This window comes from Pezoporus occidentalis, unplaced genomic scaffold (genome assembly GCF_034315485.1).
Source record: "Pezoporus occidentalis ecotype Australia unplaced genomic scaffold, CSIRO_AGI_Poc_V1 ctg196, whole genome shotgun sequence".
Lineage (NCBI taxonomy): Eukaryota > Metazoa > Chordata > Aves > Psittaciformes > Psittacidae > Pezoporus > Pezoporus occidentalis.
In genome coordinates, this window is record NW_026913811.1 from 162,682 (window position 1) to 182,798 (window position 20,117).

The following is a 20,117-nucleotide window of genomic DNA, read 5'->3' on the forward strand; positions in this document are numbered from 1 at the left end:
GGAAAAGTTAAGGTGCTTTCTATCTTTCCCTGCATAGACCTTTTATGAAGAATGATGCTCCAGTTATTCCAGTTATCCCATGAAATTAGTTCTTGGTAGGCAAAGCACAAGTTAGAAAGAGCTTACAGAAGCTGTATGTTTTTAGACTACTTACCTTCATTAATTTCACCATACTGTGCAGCTCTTGAAGCCATTAACAGCTCTTTTCACCACCTTGTGGAAATTTAATGGAAAAGGCAAAAAGATTGTGCCTTTCTCTAGTAGAAAAAACAGACCAAGTCAAACTTAACTTGCATCCCCAGGGGAAAAAAGAAAAAAAAAAAAGTACGCTGAAAAAATTAGCAGACCAACAAACCCCTAACATGGGTCCATCAAGAACAGTGTCACGTCAATGTAATTTGATTCTATCACCAGTCTGGTGGCCAAAGAAAACGCAGATGTACTGTATCTCAGAGTTACTAGATACCTGATAAAAGTTCCACTTGGGAAGCTCATGAGCAAACTGTTTTTTGCTGAAAATACTGTAGGCTTGATGTAAAATTGGTCAGAGACCTACCTGCAGAAAACAAAACCGTTAACAATAGCCTTCACTATCAAAATGGATGTCCTCAACATACAAGAGACATGGAGCTGTTGGAGCAAGTCCAGAGGACATGAGGATGATAAAGGAGCTGGAACATTTCCCATATGAAGACTGGCTGAAACCTGGACAAAAGGCTGAGTGGAGACCTCATAGCAGTCTTCCAGTATCTGAAGTGGGCCTGCAAATATGCCAGAGAAGGACTCTTCATTCGGAGCTGTAGTGATAGGACAAGGGGTAATGGGTTAAAACTTAAAACAGGAGAAGTTCAGGTTAGAAGTACTGTGTGGCTGGTGAGGCACTGGAACGGGTTGCCCAAAGAAGTGGTAAATGCTCCATCCCCGGCAGCGTTCAAGGCCAGGTTGGACAGAGCCTTGGTCAACATGGTTTAGTGGGAAGTGTCGCTGCCCATGGCAGGAGGGCTGGAACGAGATGATCTCAAAAGGTCCTTTACAACCCAAACCATTCTGTGATTCTATGTAAAGATGTATTAAAGGGGTCTCTGCTGAGGTCTGACCAGGGTCTAGTACACGTTAATACCCCAGTAATTATTAGGCATGTGATAAACAGATGACATCAAGCCGTGAAAGGCCACATGTTCCATATGCTGGAGCACCAACGCTGGTGAGCCCAAATACTCGGACACCTAAGCTAACATTCCTCCCGGACACTCAGTCCCCCGGCGGCCTGAAAGCGGATGATCGCCCCGCTCCGCCCCGCCCCGCCGCTGACGGCGGCCGACGGGGGCCAAGCTTCCGCTGAGGCGGCCGCGCCGCCGCCGTGCTGTGTAGGTTTTTCAGAGTCCTCCGTCTCGCTGTCGCCCGGCCATGGAACTGTGGCAGGTGCCGCTGCTCTTCTCGCGACTGCCCATGTTCCCATTCTTCGACTTGGCGCACTATGTGGCCTCCGTCATGGCGGTGAAGGAGCAGCGGGGTGAGCGGTCGGCGTGGCGGGACGGGACGGAGCTGTCCCCGCTCCCCACTGTTCCCCTGGCGTCCTCCCGTGTTTCCCCGTGTCTCCCTCCGTGCACCCCGGCTGCCCCAGGCCTGAGGCTGGGGACTCTCTTGCCGTCCTAGCCCCGGGTGGGCAAGGGTGGCCACCGCGCACGGTGGCGGGGGGTACCTGAGGGGAGCCGGGGTGCCGGGAGCATGTATGGGCTGGGGGGGACCGGGCGGGGCCAGTGGGACCGGCGTTTGACCCTGGGTCTGTGCGGGAGCCGCAGGTGTCTCCGGCATCTTTAACCTAGAAGATGCTGGAGAGGTTTGGACTATTTTTTAACTCACAACCTTTGAATTGTATTTGTTTTTAATGAGGACGAGTGGCTAAAGCTGTTACTGTGCTACACTCACAAAATTCCAGGGGGACTTGTGTTTCGTTTGAGGTAGCGAGAGGTTTGTCAGCGCTCTTCGTGGCCTCCGGGGTGACAGCCCTGTGTGAGAGTTTCAGCTTTGCACGCAGAGCTGCTGCCTTGGCTCAGCTTGTGCCGCTCCCCGCAGCAGAACCCGGGACTTCTCTGTCGGTCCCTAAGACTGTCTCCAGTGTTCATTGTCCATCTGTCTGTAAATAATGTCTTACTGGCTGCAGAAGCCACATAGGAAGCCTCCCGCCAAACTTTCCTTGCTTTCTCAGGACTAGAGGCACTGGTGAAATCGGCCAAGAGTTTTGCTGGAAACCTTGCAGTTGGGAGTTTTAAAAGTTACAAGAATAAAAGGGCTGAACCTGCCCGAAGTTAGGATTATGCTCGCAGAGGATAAATGCAGATCACAGGCCAGTAACTTGTTCTCAGGTGCCACATCTGAGAAGTGAGAAGAGAGGTTCTCAACTAATAGGTTTATATAATTCACATGCCCTGGATATGCAGGAAGCTCTTAAAGCAATTCTGTCTCCCAGGAAACATAGCTGGGAAGTCTAATGGGCAGGCTGTGTGTTAGCAACTTTTCACATTGTGAAATTAAATTAGGAAAGCTTTTCACTCCCAGTAATAGGATTTTGGATATTGTATGAGTGCACATAATGACACTTCAATCTCTACATCATCTTTTCTAGAAAATCTTTTGCACTGTGGTTGTTAACCCCAAACCTGGTTTGTTGTTTTTTTTTTGTTTGTTTGTTTTGTTTGTTTTTTGTTTTTTGTTTTTTTTTTTTTTGTTGTCATAAAAGGTAGAGACTAGCCTTGTTTTAATATTTAGAATGACTACCTGTGATGTGGCTTTGGATAGTTACAGTAACTCTGCATCTTGGCTGATAAATGTGTAGGAAACCAAGCTGGCTTTCAGGATTATAGTGTGGATTTGGGAGCTCTTTTTAAGGCTCTGTGCTGTTTGTTTAGTGAGAACGTGTTCTTCTGTCCCTTTCTATACTTGTTAAGGTGAATGTACATTTCCTGCTAAATAAGTGCACTTGTCAGATGTGAAGACTGATACAAAATGCTTATGTATGCTAGCATGTTCACCAAATTTTGTTACTACTGCTGATACTGTTTCTAGGTGCTGACTTGGAGCACTGTGTAATATGACTGTTCCATTAAAAAAAGGGATTTCCTGTCTAAGGGTGTTTGACGTTATCATGCATTTCCTTTAGGCTTTCCTCTGGAGTGGACACACTTAAAGACCAGTATGAGAGGAGTGTCTCTGCTTTGCTAGATTCAGGATAACTTTTTGGAGGCAGCGTTTCTGGACAGTAGAATTGCTGTCAGAAGTCCAGTCAGATCCGTACCAATAATTTTTTTAATCTTCTTGACTGAATAGCTGGAAAGTTCAGAACTCTTGAGTATTCTCTAATACTTTGCATTAATAACTGTGATTCAGGTGACTGCATGCTGGTCTGCTGCTCCCTTGCAAGCAGCTCGAACTGAGCATTAAATTGAAACTGAAAAAACAGTCATTATGAAATACTCAGGATGGATCTATTATCATTGATTATTTTATCTAGGCATTACTGTGTGTTCTTTCTGGAAACTTGAAACAGTAGCTATATTTCACAGAATAGTAGCTGGGTAACCTTAATTGGTTGGTGATACAAGAAGCATGTGTTCAAGTCAGAGCCAGATTATCCCAGATTACTGGTCTCATTAAAATATCAACCCCCACTCGACCCTCTTAAAATCGGATTAGGGTATTTGTATCATGGATGGACTCACACTAACTGGGACTTTGCGAGTCCTAAATGGCTAAAAGCTGGATTTTCCTGCTCACTTGGGAGTGCTGGCAAACTACAGCAGTGATAACCAATATAGAATCGTATCATAGAATCAACTAGAATCATAGAATCATAGAATAGTTAGGGTTGGAAAGGATCTTAAGATCATCTAGTTCCAACCCCCCCTGCCATGGGAAAAGACCTTTAAGATCATGAAGTCCAACTGTTACCCCAGGACTGCCAAGTCCACCACTAAACCATGTCACTGAGGGCATCTAGATGTTTTTTGAATACTTCCAGGGATGGTGATTCCACCACTTCCCTGGGCAGCCTGTTCTAATGCCTGAGCATCCTTATGGTGAAGAATTTTTTCCTGATATCCAGTCTAAACCTCCCCTTGTGCAGCTTGAGGCTGTTACTTCTTGTTCTGTCGCTTGGTACGAGAGAGAAGAGACTGACCCCCACCTCACTACCACCTTCTTTCAGGTAGTTAGAGAGAGTTGCAAGGTCCCCCCTGAGCCTTCTCATCTCCAGACTAAACACTCCCAGTTCCCTCAGCAGCTTCTCATAAGGCTTGTGCTCCAGGCCCTTCACCAGCTTTGTTGCCCTTTTCTGGACCTGTTCCAGCACCTCAATGTCTTTCTTGTAGTAAAGAACCCAGAACTGAACACAGGATTCAAGGTATGGCCTCACCAGTGCCAAGTACAGGGGGATGATCACTGCCTTGGCCCTTCTGGCCACACTATTGCTGATACAGGCCAGGATGCCATTGGCCTTCTTGGCTGCCTGGGCACAAACTGGTTCATGTTCAGCTCCATCAGTCAGCACCCCCAGGGCCTTTTCCACCAATCAGCTTTCCAGCCACTCTTCCCCAAGCCTGGAGCATTGCATGGGGTTGTTGTGGCTCAAATGCAGGACCCGGCACTTTGCCTTGTTGCTTTTCCACGTTGCTTTCCACATGTTTTAAACTATGAGTTTTGGTTAGCTCATTTGGGATTGCTTAGGAGTTGCTCATTTGTAACTCTGGTCAGTTGTAGAACTGGCAATTTTGGGCAATTTTATTTTTTTGGGGACAAAGGAACAGCAAAAGGTGTTCAGGGTTGAAGATGTGTCATATTTGCAAGGAATGTGCTGTTTTTGTTCTTGCAAGTTTTCTATTAAATGATTCTGATGATTTGGAGACAATTGGTTTTGCTTTGGTTTTGTTTTTTTTTTTGGCATAGTTTTGCTAAATTAAATCTGACTATAAATCCTTTCGCTTAATTGATGTTATTATTTATAGTTCAGCAGGGGTGCTAGAAAAAACTTCTATATGTTCTTCTGTTTTGCTGTTTAGTTGTGTATGGGTATGTGTTCCTTATTACCTGTTTGGAACCTTTTGAAAAGATTAATGCAGATCTTATCCTGCTGACAGAAATAGTTTGCTGGCAAGAGTTTGGGTTTTGGTTTCGTTTTTTTTTTAACTATTGTGTAGAAACAATGTTTAAAACTATATTCAACAACAGTCTTTGCATTTGAAACCTTATCTTTCCTTTCTAAGGTATACCATTTGCAGGGCTAATGGCCTTTTGGCAGATCATGTTTTGCATGGTTTTATGATGCCTCATTAGTTTTACAGGATGCATCAGAGGACAAATATAAATGACCAGTTGTTTAAAAATACGTGACCCACTTAAAACTGAGTTTGTTTTCTGAAAGGTTACATTCCAGTTATAATTTAGTTACCAACACTAAGATCAGCTTTAAATTGGGTTCAGCATTTTTTGTCTCATTGCCTTCTAAGTTGGTTATGTTCCTTGTTGGAAAGAAGGTATGAATTGTTAAATATGGTATTTGAGCTAAGAAAATTCTAACATTGACCAACAAAAAGATCTTGGAAGTCCAGTAAAGTCTTTTATTCTTTTACACATAATAGCTTAATGAATAAATTTATGTGCTTTGTTGTGGAGCTTGTTCGCAGAGAGCAATCTGTAATAATAATAGTAACTCCTATCTGTGTCCTCAGAACTGCAACCACTTGCTGCTATTTCTGGGTAAAAGGAAGAGCAGAAAAGTGGTGATGTTGAAAGGCAGGGGAATGGATTTGAAAAGAGAGCAGATAGCTAACTAATTTTAGAACAACTGCAATATTTCATTGTTTTGTTTTTTTTTTTTAATTAAGTTTTTTTTAATCCGGACTTTGGTATAGGAAGTGAAAAGTCACATGAATATTTTAACAAAGTGTGTAGGAGAGAAACAAAATTGTTTGTCCAGAGTTAAAGCTTCTGCATAGCACAACTGATCTATTGGCAGTACTCCCCAGTTCCAGCCCATGTTCACTTGTGATTTACAGTCACTCCTGTTGTTAGCCAGGTTTTCTCATTGTCCTGTAAAGTTTGGGATATTTCTTCTCAATATTCTTTTATTGTGAAGAATAAAAGGTCACTTTGTGTTATAATGCCACAGCAGCATTTAGTGGAATTACTCAACAGAGTACTGACAAACATGGGAGTTGGATATTCTCTTGTTGCATCAAAGGGAATTTAGTCCTTTCAAGCTAAAGTAGTTCTGTAGTAGTACTTGTGTCCATGTCATCAAACAAGAGAATTATTACACGTGAGGAGGAGCCTACTGTAGTTCTTTTGGACCAGTGAATCTCTCCTTGATATAGTTTTGTTGGGTTTTTTTTGGTGTTTTTTTTTGTTTTTTTTTAGTGCAATGGCTGTCAGCATTTTTTTTTTTTTTTTACTTTTTTTTTCTTGAGGAAACCTCCATGTAGTAAGCATGAACTGTTACTGTATGGTAAGTGTCTTACCCTTTTCAAATATGTTGGTGAAAATAGATCCACATTCATTAATATTGGATCTGGATGTAATGGTATGCTTTATATTTTTACTTTTGCAGTTAAGTAACATTAGCATGCTTTAAAATTTTCTCAAGAGTCTTAAGGTTATGCACACAAACAGTTGATAGCTGCTTTGGAGAAGGGATAGTACACAATCACAAAGATGAGCACAACTGACTTGGAGCACCTGGTACTGCAGTATGGAAAATAAATTACACAATAGTTAAAAAAAAACAGATGTTATTTTATATTCAGATATTCTGTAGTACTTGTGAGTGCTCATTTTTTAAAAATTCGCCGTTACATAGGAATTTAGATAGTGCTGGAATACATGATAGCTATGTCACCAGTAAAACTGGAACAATCATGTTAATATTCTTCTATGAAGTGAATTGTATTGAGAGTGCTGTATTTTCTCTGATACGTTTGAGCTTTCATCTTCGGTTAGAAGCTCTTTTTCCCACAGAAATGCCTGAAAAAAACAAAACCTTCTCCTCTGAATTGGGAACATATGTCAAACTGCATTTTGGGGCAGACACTAGGTTTCATCTCTGCTTTTGTGAACTTCAGCCTTTGGACTATGGAGACTAGTTCAGGCAAACAGAGCGCTGCATTTGTGTAAAGGGGAAATTTGGGCAACACTAGACTTTTGAAATAGAAGGAAATAGTCAAAACAATTTCTTGAGAATATTTCTGGCTTTGATTAAGTGTTGTTTCCCCCTGAAACTGGTTAAGGCTTCTGATTGCCCTCAGCATAATCTTTTAATATAGAATACTCTTTTGACATAGTTCAATTGTAATTTAAAAAAATAATTCATTTCAAAGATAACAAACTGAACTGTGAAGCTTTTAGTAACAAAGGAAACTTAGATGTGTTATTATGGCTTCAGGTGATCTTTTTTCTGTGTTCAGGATAGCAAGTGAAACTAGTAAATAATTGTTTTGGATGCTGCTTTCACTTTGGTCAGCAGACACAGTGGGGTGTTATGATGAAAAGGGAAAACAGTGACCTTGGATTCAAAAGCAGAAATGGAATTTGTAGAATAACCACCCAAAAGTAATCAATACCAATCTGATCTAGGTCAGCAATGCCACTTGTGTATTTTTAATACCAATTTGAAAGCAACTATAAATCTATGCCAGATTATTAACAATGAGACCTCTTACCCATGCTCTGAAAGCTTTTTATTCTTGGTAGCGGACAGTTAATAAACCAGCCCACAAAAGACGTTCAGAGTACACAATGTCACTCTTTCATTTATTTAATTTCACTTAAGCATATTCTTAAGTTAGAGTACTCTGAAATTTGTATTTCTGAAGACTTTTCCTGTGAAAACCCACAGAATTCTTCAGAATTTTTCATTACCTAGAGGAACCAATGATTTGAAAAATACTGAATTTTAAAACATGGTGTGATTCTCAATTGTTTTTATACAGTTTCTATTTATGCATCTTTTACTTTTGTTTCAGGAGCCGTGGAAGTGTCAGTCCGAAGTCCAATTGCCTGCTGGTTTAGTGCTATGCTTCATTGCTTTGGTGGTTCAGTTTTGTCTTCATTGATGCTTGCAGAACCTCCAGTAGGATTTCTGGCAAAGGGCACAAATATTCTACTGGCATCTTCAGTCTGGTAAGCAGCCACAATTGAGTTAGATGAATAGTATTGATTCTGATGAAACTATACTTTATAAACTGATACAACATCAAGCTTCCACATAAACCTGAAGATTAAATTAAAAATATTATGGATTTGGTTGCTGTCTCTTCATCCAGAAAGTCAGTGCAGCAGAATAGCTATTATGATCCTGTTCTATAGGAATAAAATGCTCGAGAGAACAACTCTTACAGGCTGTGTCTAACCAGATGCTAGTCACTAGACTAACTTTTTTGTAGTATTCCTAGTTCAACAGCTGAATAATGTTGGAATAACGTGGACTTTTGTGGATATAGGTAAGTCATAAACGTAGTCTAGTTTTTCAGCAGTAGCTCTTGAAGACCAGAACCTGGCTGATGTAAAAAATTTTGAACTTTTCTGTAACTTGGGTCTAAGACACTGATCTTCTTTCCTTTTCTCTAGTTTCTGCTTCCTCTGCTTCCTGACATTTTTTTTATTTTTTTTTTTTCCTCTCTACTCTATATTTTGCTTTTTCCCAAATGGGTGGTCCTTGTAGTGGAAGACAGTAGGGATCTGAATGAGAAGTCATGTATGTGAACAAGGCAGCAATTCGGCCTGTTTTGGAATTTTTAAAAAAGCATTGGAGGCTCATATAAACATTGCCTTCCAGTGGAGTTCATTTGTTACAGAAAGTGGTCTTTGAAGAAACCCTCAAATTTAACAAAGTTGGTGAGCAGCAGTGGCTTTTCGAATTTAAAAATCTCAATTCCTGTCTTCAAAGAATGTTACCTGCTTGAAATCCTTTAGTATCTGTTCTTTGTAGCTGCTTAGGTTTTATAATTGCAAATTTATTTAAAATGAAAGTAAGTCTTTCTATTTGTCTGTGTGTATCTAGCCTTCTGGTCCTCATGTTGCGGTATAAGCCGACAGATTTCATTTAGGCAAATAGGCGGAATGAATAATGCACAGTATATGGTGTGGTATTAATAAAGCTTACAAAATCTGCTTATGATTCATATTAGTCTGATGTGGGCAATGCTGCTGCTTATTTTAAGAAATGACACGAGTTAGGGGTACATGTAAACAGAACATGGGTTCTGTTGAACTTAACTTTGCCAAATGGGATCTGCTGTGCAAAAATAATCCTCATGGATGATGTTGTGCACTGCTATGAATGAGGAATTATGAATGTTATGAAACCTTTTAAGCTTCTAGTTTTACGAAGTTCTCTCTTCATGAGTATAATGACTTTCATTCTCTGTCCCAGATCACGTGAAATTAAATTACCGGGAAAATAAAAGGGGTTGTGCCATGCTTGAGAAATGCTCCTAAATAGTGTGTAGGACAGCGACATCTGCTGTTAGCAAGTATTGCTAGCAGAAGTTTCAGGAAAAAAATGCCGTGGTGCAACTGCAGTGCTAGGTTCAATCGTTACCCTGTTCATCATGGACCTAAACCGACATACTGCAATTAATTCTGAGTAGTGCTATGTGTTGAGTACTGGCTTAAGTGGTTATTTGCAGTGGCCATTAAAATATATGATCTTGATACACAGAATCATAGAATCATAGAATGGTTTGGGTTGGAAAGGACCTTAAGATCATCTAGTTCCAACTCACTTGCCATAGGCAGGGATGCCTTACCCTGGACCATGGCACAAGGCTCTGTCCAGCATGGCCTTGAACACTGCCAGGAGTGAAGCATTTACCAGTTCTCTGGGCAACCTGTTCCAGTGCCTCACCACCCTCACAGTGAAGAACTTCCTTATAACCTTTGACTTCATACCAACTGAAGCTTGGCAATTGGCTTTAAAAAAGAAAAAGGAAGAATATAAGTAGTTCAAAATTAAAGCTAAAACTTAACACCAGAGCAGTATTAGTATTATGTAAATTCCAGTAAGTTTCTTGTATGTGAGAAATTGGCTTTTGCATGCTCCAGTCTGGGAGGTCTTGAAAGTGCTTTGGATGTTTGCAGCAGCAAGGTACTGTATCTGCTGCAAAAGAAGAAAATGCATGACTAGGATAGGGCTTCCGCTAAACTTTGCCTGTCTGGGGAGGAAGCTTCTTGGCATTCTGCTGTAAAGGATAAGCTTCTTTGTTTTTTGTTTGTTTTTTTTTTAAAAAAGAAAACCCCCCAAAACCAAACCAAAACCCCAAACCCTGTGTGCCGTCCTGGTTTCTAATCTGTAACCATGAGGTGTAACTCCTCTTAGTTGTGGTGTTGGCTAGTAGTGCTAATGAAGTAAACTAGATATGAGAGGATCATCTTTGATTGCAGCCTGAGTAAACAAGAGAAGGATACAGCCTTAGAAATTCTTGGTGGACAGGACTGATCTCAGAAGCCTAAGCTGTAAGGCAAGTATGTTTTTGTGGTTTTGGGTTTTGGTTTTCTTCTTTATTTTTTTATTTGTTTGTTTGTTTGTTTGTTTTTCCCTTCCTTTTTTTTTTAAGGAAATGGAAAGTACCCTTCCCATTTTTTAAAGCATTTCTCTGCTTTTAATTAATTTTTACTCTCTTATTCATGTACTGAAATGATCTGGATAGTGAATCTTGAATATTTTTTGAGACCTTGAATTTTTCTGTAAGAACTGCCTTTTGTTTATAATCGAAGAGATAAAATAAAACACCACATAATCTAATCTTCTAAAATTTACTGTCATCTTATAGTTAGCCATCTTTACTTTGTTTTTAAAGCAAGTTGATAAAAGATATTATTACATTTTGTGTACTGTGCTGCCAGTGCTTTCAAAAAAGAAATACACTTGTAATTGGCAATCTGGAAAAGCTAGAACTGGTGGTTACTAAGATGCGAAATGTGTTTGAAAATAGATGTAGATTTCATCTAGCATGACATTAGCTAGCGGAGGCATTCTTGCTGAAATTATATAATTCCTTGTATGTATCAATTTGAAAGACGGGTGTCAGCATGTAATTTACCACCCTGTTGTAATCCTATTAAAAAATTAAACCCAAACCAAACAAACAAGAAGCCTCAACCAAACAAAAATTAAGCCACAAAAACCCAAACCACACAAAGTCAGTCAGGCACTAATTTAATAATTTGAGTTATAAAAACATTATATGTAAGCTGTAAAACTATGTAAAATTTAAAGCTGTTTCTCGTGTACTTTAATGGATTTTCCTCTGGGACAATAGATCAGTAAGAACAATTTCAAGTAATGTATGATGATTTTGATGCAAGAGCTTGAACATGCTCAAAAGCATTTCAAATTTGTTTTGTCTGTCACACAAGAAAGTAAGTTATCAGTAGTATATCACGCATTGCTAGTCATATTCCAAAAATTAGAAAGGGAAATCGTTATCAAAAGCATTTGAATGCCACTAATGGGTTTTCTCATGATTTGCAGGTATTTTGTGTTTTACTGCCCACAAGACTTGTTCTGTCGGTGCTTTGCCTTTCTGCCTCTCCGGCTTCTGGTTGCAGGAATGAAAGAAGTGACTAGAACGTGGAAGATAACAGGTGGCGTTGCGCATGCAGACAGTCACTTCAAAGATGCCTGGCTTGTCATGGTAGCTGTGGGCTGGGCCAGAGGTAACATGCATAACATTTTGTTTTGATGGACTGTGATGTTTTGGAGTGTCATTTAAATGGCTAGCCCTTCAGCATAATTGTAACATCATTCCTTGCTGTGCTGGATACGATAGTCCTAATACAGTCTGTTATCCCCTCAAGGGAAAAGCCTGTAGAGCAGTTTTTCTGCCTAGATTAAGAGTGACATTGAATGACTCAGGGAGTTTCATCTTATCCCTCCAGAAGGTCTTGTGAGGACTTGTAGGATGGGCTATTGATCCTAATGAAGAGATAGCCCATGTAGCTTCAGAGCTATTACTAAATTTTCCAACAGCATATTTCCCCGGAGCTTGCAAGTTTTCCTTGCATGTGGCTGAAGGAGAGAGCTTGTTACATTAGCTTTTTCAGTTGTAACATTAGTTGATTTTAAACATAGGAGTGAACCTTCTTAGAATGATAGAATCTTGGAATGGTTAGGGTTGGAAAGGACCTTAAGATCATCTAGTTCCAAGCCCCCTGCCATGGGCAGGGACACCTCACACTAGACCATGTTGCCCAAGGCTCTGTCCAGTGTGGGCTTGAACACCACCAGGGGTGGGGCATTTACCAGTTCTTTGTGCAACCTGTTCCAGTGCCTCACCACCCTCACGGTAAAGAACTTCTTTATTATATTTAATCTGAAGTTCTGCTTAAATTTGAAACCATTACCCCTTGACTTATTACTACAGCCCCTGATGAAGAGCCCCTCTCCAATATCCTTATAGGTCCCCTTCAGATAGTGAAAGGCTGCTATGAGGTCTCCACGCAGCTTCTCTTCTCCAGGCAGAAAAGCCCCAACTTCCTCAGCCTGTCTTCATACAGGAGGTGCTTCAGTCCCCTGATCATCCTTGTGTCCCTCCTCTGGACTTGTTCCAACAGCTCCAAGTCCTTTTTATGTTGAGGACACCAGAACTGCACACAATACTCCAAGTGAGGTCTCATGAGAGCAGAGGGGCAGGATTACCTCCTTTGACCTACTGGTCACGCTCCTTTTGATGCAGCCCAGGATACGGTTGGCTTTCTGGGCTGTGAGCACACACTGCTGGCTCATGTTAAGTTTCTCATCGACCAACACCCCCAAGTCCTTCTCCACCCAACCTGTAGCTGTGCCTAGGATTGCCACAACCCAGGTGTAGGACCTTGTACTTGGCTTGGTTAAACTTTATGAGGTTGGCATGGTCCCACCTCTCAAGCATGTCAAGAGGCATCCAGATGCTTCTGGATGACATCCCTTCCCTTGAGCATATCAACCGAACCACATAGCTTGGTGTTACTAGGAAACTTACTGAGGACGCACTCAATCCCACTGTCTGTGTTGCCAACAAAGATGTTGAACAGGATCGATCCCAAAGCCGAACCCTGAGAAACATCACTTGTTACCCGTCTCCAATTGGACATTGAGCCATTGACCGCAGCTCTCTGCATGTGGTCAATGGCTCAACGAGTGGGCTGTCCATCAAATTTATGTCCCTCCAGTTTAGAGACAAGGATGTCATGTGGAACAGTATCACATACTTTGCACAAGTCCAGGTAGACAACATCAACTGCTCTGACCCTGTCCGTCCATTCTGTAGCCCCATCATAGAAGGCTACCAAATTGGTCAGACATGTTTTGCCCTTAGTGAAGCCATGTTGGGTGTCACCAACCACCTATTTGTTTTTCATATGCCTTAGCATGATTTCCAGGAGATTCTGCTCCCTGATCCTGCCATAATTCTTGCCTGCCTGCTGTTTGAAATACTAATCTGGAAGCTACCTTCCTAGCAGCTGTATTTGTTGTCACATTAGAACCACTTCAGGAAGTAGTAGTGCAGATCTTGGGTTTTATTTTCTTGATTCTGTTTTTGTTTTGGGAAACAACGTCTGTTACCATTTTCTTTTCCCAGGTTATAATACAGATCAGTCTCATTGGCTAGAGTGTCCAGCACATCCTCATGTCTTGTATTCTTCTAATGTACAAATACATACGCACTTTTCTCACATAGGGTTTTTATAGTTTATAGAGACAGTCTGTGCTTACATGATGATGTGAAGAATGGAATTATATAAGCCTCTCTGGAGGTTTACTTTGGCAATTCAGGCATTTGCTTCTAGTGATTAGTGCATCAGTTCAGATGCTATCACATAAAGGTAAACCTGAGGTTCTCACTAAGTAGCTAAACCTCTGAGATTTCATGTCAGTTGCTCAGGTCACACGTGTAAAAGATTGGATTAGTCACTTTAAGTCTGAGCTTTGGGTACCACATTTGGCACCTGGTGTAACGCGTTTTGCTGGGTGCAATAATAGGTTGTGCAGTAGTGGCAGCAGTCAGAGGAGTCTTATGGTAAATCTCTGTGGTTTCAGGAGCTGGTGGTGGCCTAATTTCCAACTTTGAGCAGCTGGTGAGAGGAGTATGGAAGCCTGAAACCAATGAACTACTGAAGATGTCCTAGTAAGTTTTTTAAAACGTCTGCAACACCTTAACTCTTGTTTTGCTAACTCCTTGTGCTGGCACTCACTTTTAGTGGTTCAGATTAAAAGATATGTTTCTATTCAATCTTTTGGTGTGTATCTTGTGAGAGATTAGTGAGTGATCGTCGTTAATTTTATTAGATGTTTTAATAATTTTAGGTTCACAGCACAAGAACACCAAATGGGAAAACAAGTCAACAAAAATTATTTATCAAAAAGCAGTATTGAGTCAGTAGGACTGACTGGAAAGCAGTTTTGACTTAATTTGTTTTACAGGGACATGGTCTTCTATCCAGAATAAAAGGACAGCAGTACCAGAAGTATCCAAATGAAGTCTGCACTTTTGGTGCATGTTCTGAGCATCACTAAGATGGCTTCCTTTAAGCGTTATCATTCTTACTTTCTTTGCCAGCACTGTTTCCTCCATAGATATCAGTTATTTGAGAAGTTGCACACTGGTTGGTCAATATAGTAAAAATAAACTCCAAAATAGAAAATCCTACTTCTCTTGCAGAAGCAAAGAATGGGAATATTACATGCCTCCCAGTTTAGTTAGTACAGTAAAATGAAAATTGAGGCAGGCTAGAAAGCTGCAAGCTATTATTGTAAGTCAAGATAAGCTCACTGTGGTAATTTCCTAAAATTCATTTGATGTTTCCTATGTTACTCTCAGCAATTTAGAAATTACTTATTTTTTAAAGTTAGCTTGTTTTTCTGCAGCCAGTCTTAGGAACAGAATAACAGAAGAGATATTTATAACGTTTTCTTTGGCAATATTTCAAGTTTTTATGGCTTTTGTTGGTTGTTGGCTTTTTCTGAAATTCCAGGTATTTGTAATTTCTCTCCCTTTTTCAGTGCCTAAGTAGCAGTCTTGAAAGCAAGCTTCCAAAAGGAAGAAGACACTGTCAATAATGGCACTGCAAACCCAAATAATACATGTGCAACACTACAGTAATGCTTACTGACTGTGGCACTGTTTGTATATATTGTCCTTTTCCGTGGTGGATGTGGTTCAGAGTAACTCAAAAAGGATTTTTAAAAATTGTTTAGTATGTGAAGCTGAAGAATATTGAACAGAAGTTACAAAGTTGAATGGATAAAATGCTTGTATACAGAGTTGTTTTTTTTTGACTTTCTGAGCAGGAAGTTGATGCAGTAAATCTTGGAGTTACTGAAAAGACAGTGAAAAATGTGTCTACAATGAGATGTTCTGTGATAACAGGAATGTCACCTGTACATGTCACATGTAGATGCAGATCAAGAAAGCAGAGAATATTTCTTCCAGTATATTAATGCTCTCTCTTCAGATGACTTCAGATAATTGATGAAAGTTCTGTTGTTTCCTGACTGTATACATTGCAATGGATTTACCACCATAGTGAGATAGCTAGAATATGTAAATGTTTGCACGCTCATGTCAACACAGCTATGCTTGGGAAAACCTGGTAACATAGGCCTGGCTCAGGCCAAGCATAAGCTAAAACCCTGTAACTGCCAGAGTGTCCAGTTATTTTAAGCAAACCCTTGGAATAGGGCTGAATAGTAGAGGAACCTATTTTTAAGCCTAGCCAGAGCACTGCAAGCTTCGTGATTTAACTCTTCAGTAAGATATGTTGGGAGAGGAAGAAAGGGAGCAAACTGATGTATAAAGTCTGAACAGAGGCAGTGATTTGAGCAGGATTTCTCAAATGTGTTTTTGGTGGGTGTCTAAAGTAGTGCTGAATTTGATGCTTGTCCATATTATGGACAGAAAGCATAGTAATAGTATGTATAAAGGTAGTCTTAGTTTAATCATAGCTGGGTTTTGGACCTAGCAACTGTTACCAAAAGTTTTCATTAGTTCTATTTAGAAATAATTATTTTGCACACTAAGAGCATTATTCTTTTCACTGTAGAGAAGCGAAATTAACTTGCATTTTTTTATTTCCAGCCCTGTGAAGGTAACTTTGATAGGAGCAGTTCTTTTCACCCTGCAACACAGCCAGTACTTGCCAATAGCAAGGCACAACCTCATGTTTTTATACACCATCTTTCTTGTTGTGTCCAAGGTAAGAATGTGAAAGTGTTGCAAATAACTGAAGAACAGAAAATATTTTATTTCATTATCTTATATGAAAAACATGCCCTCAAACATTCTACTGCAAGTTAGAATGCATGGTTCTGGGTGGGAAGGCTAGCTTCTACTGAAGTGTGAAATGTGTGTTTAGTCTTCAATGTGTGAGCAGAACAGAAGATCTGTTACTTATACTGTTGGCAGGGTGAGAGAGCAGGAAGGGAAAGAAAATAAAATTTCAGGAATTTGGAACCCAGCAGTTGATATGTCAGGCTTGTATGTCCATAAATCTCAAACAAAGCTTATGCTTGTAGTAAGATACTTGTTCTCTGTGTTTTGCTAGCTGCTTAATGCCTTCCTTAAATCTGTGCAGTTGTCTGTGCTTTTGCAAAATAAGCCAACTAGGTTCTCATCTAGTTTAAAGTGTTTGCAACTAAGTGTTTAGGTGGGAAGAGAAAGCATATCAAAACAACTTTGAAGTAGCTATAACTACTTTTACAATAGAATAGATACTAGTTCTCTGTTGAATCCTTCAGTCCCTCCACTTTTTCATTTCCAGGATCGTGCCTGTCTTCAGGATTATTAATTAATAAGAAAGTGTAGTCTCTGTGTTAGTAGATATATGGTAATTTTAAGAGCTTCAGAGTTGGCGCTGAAGAAACTGGAGACCGTCTTAAAGTGGTGGTTGTTAGTCTCCTTTCTGTGAAGTAGCTGACAAGTTTAATTCTAAAGAAGTTAGGGTTCAGGGAGCCAAGGCTTCAAGCTGATGCTTATGAGACTCCACTTAGCCCAGTAAAGGAGACGGTGGGAATAGAGAAGGAAAGGAATATTATTTTGGAAGTGAAAATTACAGCTGTCTTCAGAAGCTGGCTGTCAGGCTGCACTGAAGGAATTAAGTTCTTAAACTGGTGGTCATACTGACAAACAGGAACTTGAGCATCCACTTCAGTAATAAAGAAACAGTTGCAGACTGTGCGTAGTACTGTAGTAGTATCAACTTTTCATGTCTTTAAAAACTGTAGAAGTGGTTGCCATATAAACATGTCCTTGTTTATATGCCATATACTTGTCCAGTACCTGGATCTACAAAACAGATTATTCTATCCTGTTTCTAAGTTACGTATTGTAAGGTATTTCCACCGAAATCTCTCAACTTTATGGAATGAGAGTGGCTGTCTGGAATTTTAACTAAAGTTTGGCTGTGTGTATATATTTAGGTGCTTACACATTACATTCTTTAAATTGAAATAGCCACTCTGTTTACAGTTTTTCAGTTTGAACAAAGTACAAACTTACACATAAAAGTTGTTCTTCACTTTAGTTGTATGACATTAAGTATGATTTAGGATGATTTCAGTAAACTGACAGAAAATTTTGTGTGTGCATTGTTTTTATATAGCTTTCTGAAGAAAACAGGTCAGAAAGAAAGGCATTCTTTGATCAATTCAAGCTAAAGTGAACGTGTTTCAGTTCTTGGTGGTATGGCCTCATGCTTGTGTAGAAAGTTAGAAATGCCATGCATCTATTCAGCTTTGAACTTGTTTTCAGTCGATAAGGAATCATTAAAACTTGTAACTTGCTCCTTGTTCTTCATAGGTAACAATGATGCTGACAAGATCTGCAGCTTCTCCATTTGCTCCCCTTGAGGCTGCATTAGGTCATATGTTCTTTGGCTTGCAAAAGGCACCATCCAAAATGAAGGGTGAAGGTGCTGCATCTTCCAATGGCTCTTCAGTCTGTGACCGATCTTCTGAACAGCACCATAATGGTGTTAAGAAAAGACAGGCAAAGAAAACAGAATAAGTGGCTTAAAATCCTTGATGGTCATAACCTTTGAAGATGTTTGTATTTCAGAGTAATTTGTTTAAAGAAATGCATGTGAGGAGAGGATAGGGCTGTATCCTGCTGTGTTGTTGTTTGCCTTTGGAACATGTTTTGTAAGCTAGTGTTCAGATGTCTAAATGCACATGTTGGATTTGTAAGTTAAAACCAACAAATTTTTATAGTGATGTTTACTACATTTTGTATTTATGATAACTTTAAATGCTTACATGCTGAAAAGATAGTTTCAAAATGAAACAATCAGCTTTGTTAATTTTTCTGATCTATCTTTTGTTTCACCTCTTCCCTCCATTCTCACCCTTCACCCATCTATTCTTATGTTTCATTTGGATAGCATGGATTTGCACTGCCAGGTGTTCATGATAGCACGTACCAAATAAGGACATCATCTGAGTAAGGTTTAATCACATTGTGCTGTAAAACCATGAAAATATACTGAACTAATGCCTTTAGGAAAATAACTGAATTAACTGTTGTAATTCACATTGCACTGGTCTAGATTTCTACATTTACTTAAGTAAATAATTTTCATATTTTTCTATTCTTTAAAAAGAAGTGAATTACCTGGCACTTTTAAAAATCTTTACAGGTAACTAAGTAGAAACATTTAAGTGGTTTTGTTGTCACTTTTGTCTTACTTTGCCACTTTATTTGCAAACATTTGATATAGCTGTTTTTCATATTACATAGGGGATATACATGTGGTTTGTAGTTACCTTTCAGTTTGACTGGGACTAGACATCTCCACCTGTGCTTTTATCCAAGCATATGAATATTTTTACTTTTCAAAGCCAAACTTCCTTTTAAAAAAGAATATTGAACAGTACATTTACCTTGTTTCTCATGAGTTCAGCCCTATTATGCCTGATATTAATAAATACCAGTGCTAGTTTATCGCAACTACCTCTGGTGCTACTGGGGAAGAAGCCTGGCATCACTTGCAGAATTCTGGGGTTTTTGACCATGGGTCAGTTTACACGACACTAGGCCTGCTGCTGGTGTCAGATGGAGTATCCCCGTCTCAAAGGAGGGAAAGGAGCTTTGCGCAGGAGATTGCAGGGCTCATTGAAAGAGCTTTAAATTAGATTTGAAGGGGGAGAGGGATAAAATCAGGCTCACTAGAGATAAGCCTGCAGTCAGCATGTCAATGCTAGAGGGACAGTGTGCTCGCGAGGTCCTTCAGTCTGCTGTCTCCGTGGAGGTAGGGGATGAAGATACATGCGACAGCAAAGACACACAAGTTATTGATGTTTTGGAAATCACAGAAGTGCCTCAGAATGGTCACATAGGGCCATCCTCATGTGCTGAAAGATGAGTCAGCGGGGAAGAAAAAAGGATTACCAAGCATTAGAACAGGCTGCCCACAGAAGTGGTGGAGTCACCATTCCTGGAGGTACTTAAAAGATGTATTTAGGGACAGTGTCTAGTGGTGGACTTGGCAGTGTCAGGTTAATGGCTGGACTCTATCTTAAAGGTACTTTTCAACCTATATGATTCTATGGTTCTGTAATACCAGAGGCACTGAAACTCTTTATCTGCTGAAAATCTGCCGCTTCTTGCTCATTGCATCTTTTTTCACATGATGTGGAGCAGTCTTCAGTGGCATACACTTCAGAACTGAGAACTTGGACATTTTAGAGATATTACATTTCATAATAATAGAATCTTTTCAGAGGAATCTTTCATAGATGTGCCAATTTTTAGAATAAACTGTTTTTAGAGAATTATTTTTCTTCAGAGAATACTGCTTTGAAGAGTGTACTTCAGCAGTAGTTTAATCTTTATGTAGGTATGCCAAAGAGAATGTAGAGGCAGATCTGATTTGAAAAGACAAAGTTCTAGTTCCAGGTACATATCTAAATTTAGAGAAGCTGTCACCAGTGCTGTGCTTAGAGGAGAAAACAGAAAGTACCCAAGAAATTCGTGTGCCTGTCTAGTCACATTTCCATGATAGTGACCAAAACCATTGAATCTACTCAGCTTGGAATCCAACTTTATAGCAAAGGTGCTGTACCTTGAAAGCTAAAATATTTATTTTTTCAACAG

The 20,117-nt window shown here is 39.9% G+C and overlaps 1 protein-coding gene across 1 annotated transcript; it reads left to right on the top strand.

Moving 5' to 3' along the window:
* Positions 1–1,297: 1,297 nt before the first annotated feature.
* On the top strand, positions 1,298–18,971 carry TMEM38B (transmembrane protein 38B). Its single transcript, XM_062617424.1, has 6 exons — positions 1,298–1,513; positions 8,013–8,169; positions 11,522–11,706; positions 14,069–14,156; positions 16,107–16,224; positions 17,826–18,971. Exons 1-6 carry the CDS (start codon positions 1,408–1,410, stop codon positions 18,030–18,032), a joined length of 861 nt encoding a protein of 286 aa, XP_062473408.1. The 5' UTR covers positions 1,298–1,407; the 3' UTR covers positions 18,033–18,971.
* The last annotated feature ends 1,146 nt before the right edge of the window (positions 18,972–20,117 follow it).

What these genes read in the sequence shown, in the direction of transcription:
- TMEM38B (XM_062617424.1), top strand. Translation starts at nt 1,408, where the DNA reads ATGGAACTGTGGCAGGTGCCGCTGCTCTTCTCGCGACTGCCCATGTTC. An exon ending in GAACTACTGAAGATGTCCTA is followed by an intron (nt 14,157 to 16,106) that starts GTAAGTTTTTTA and finishes TTTTATTTCCAG; the next exon opens with CCCTGTGAAGGTAACTTTGA. An exon ending in TCTTTCTTGTTGTGTCCAAG is followed by an intron (nt 16,225 to 17,825) that starts GTAAGAATGTGA and finishes TGTTCTTCATAG; the next exon opens with GTAACAATGATGCTGACAAG.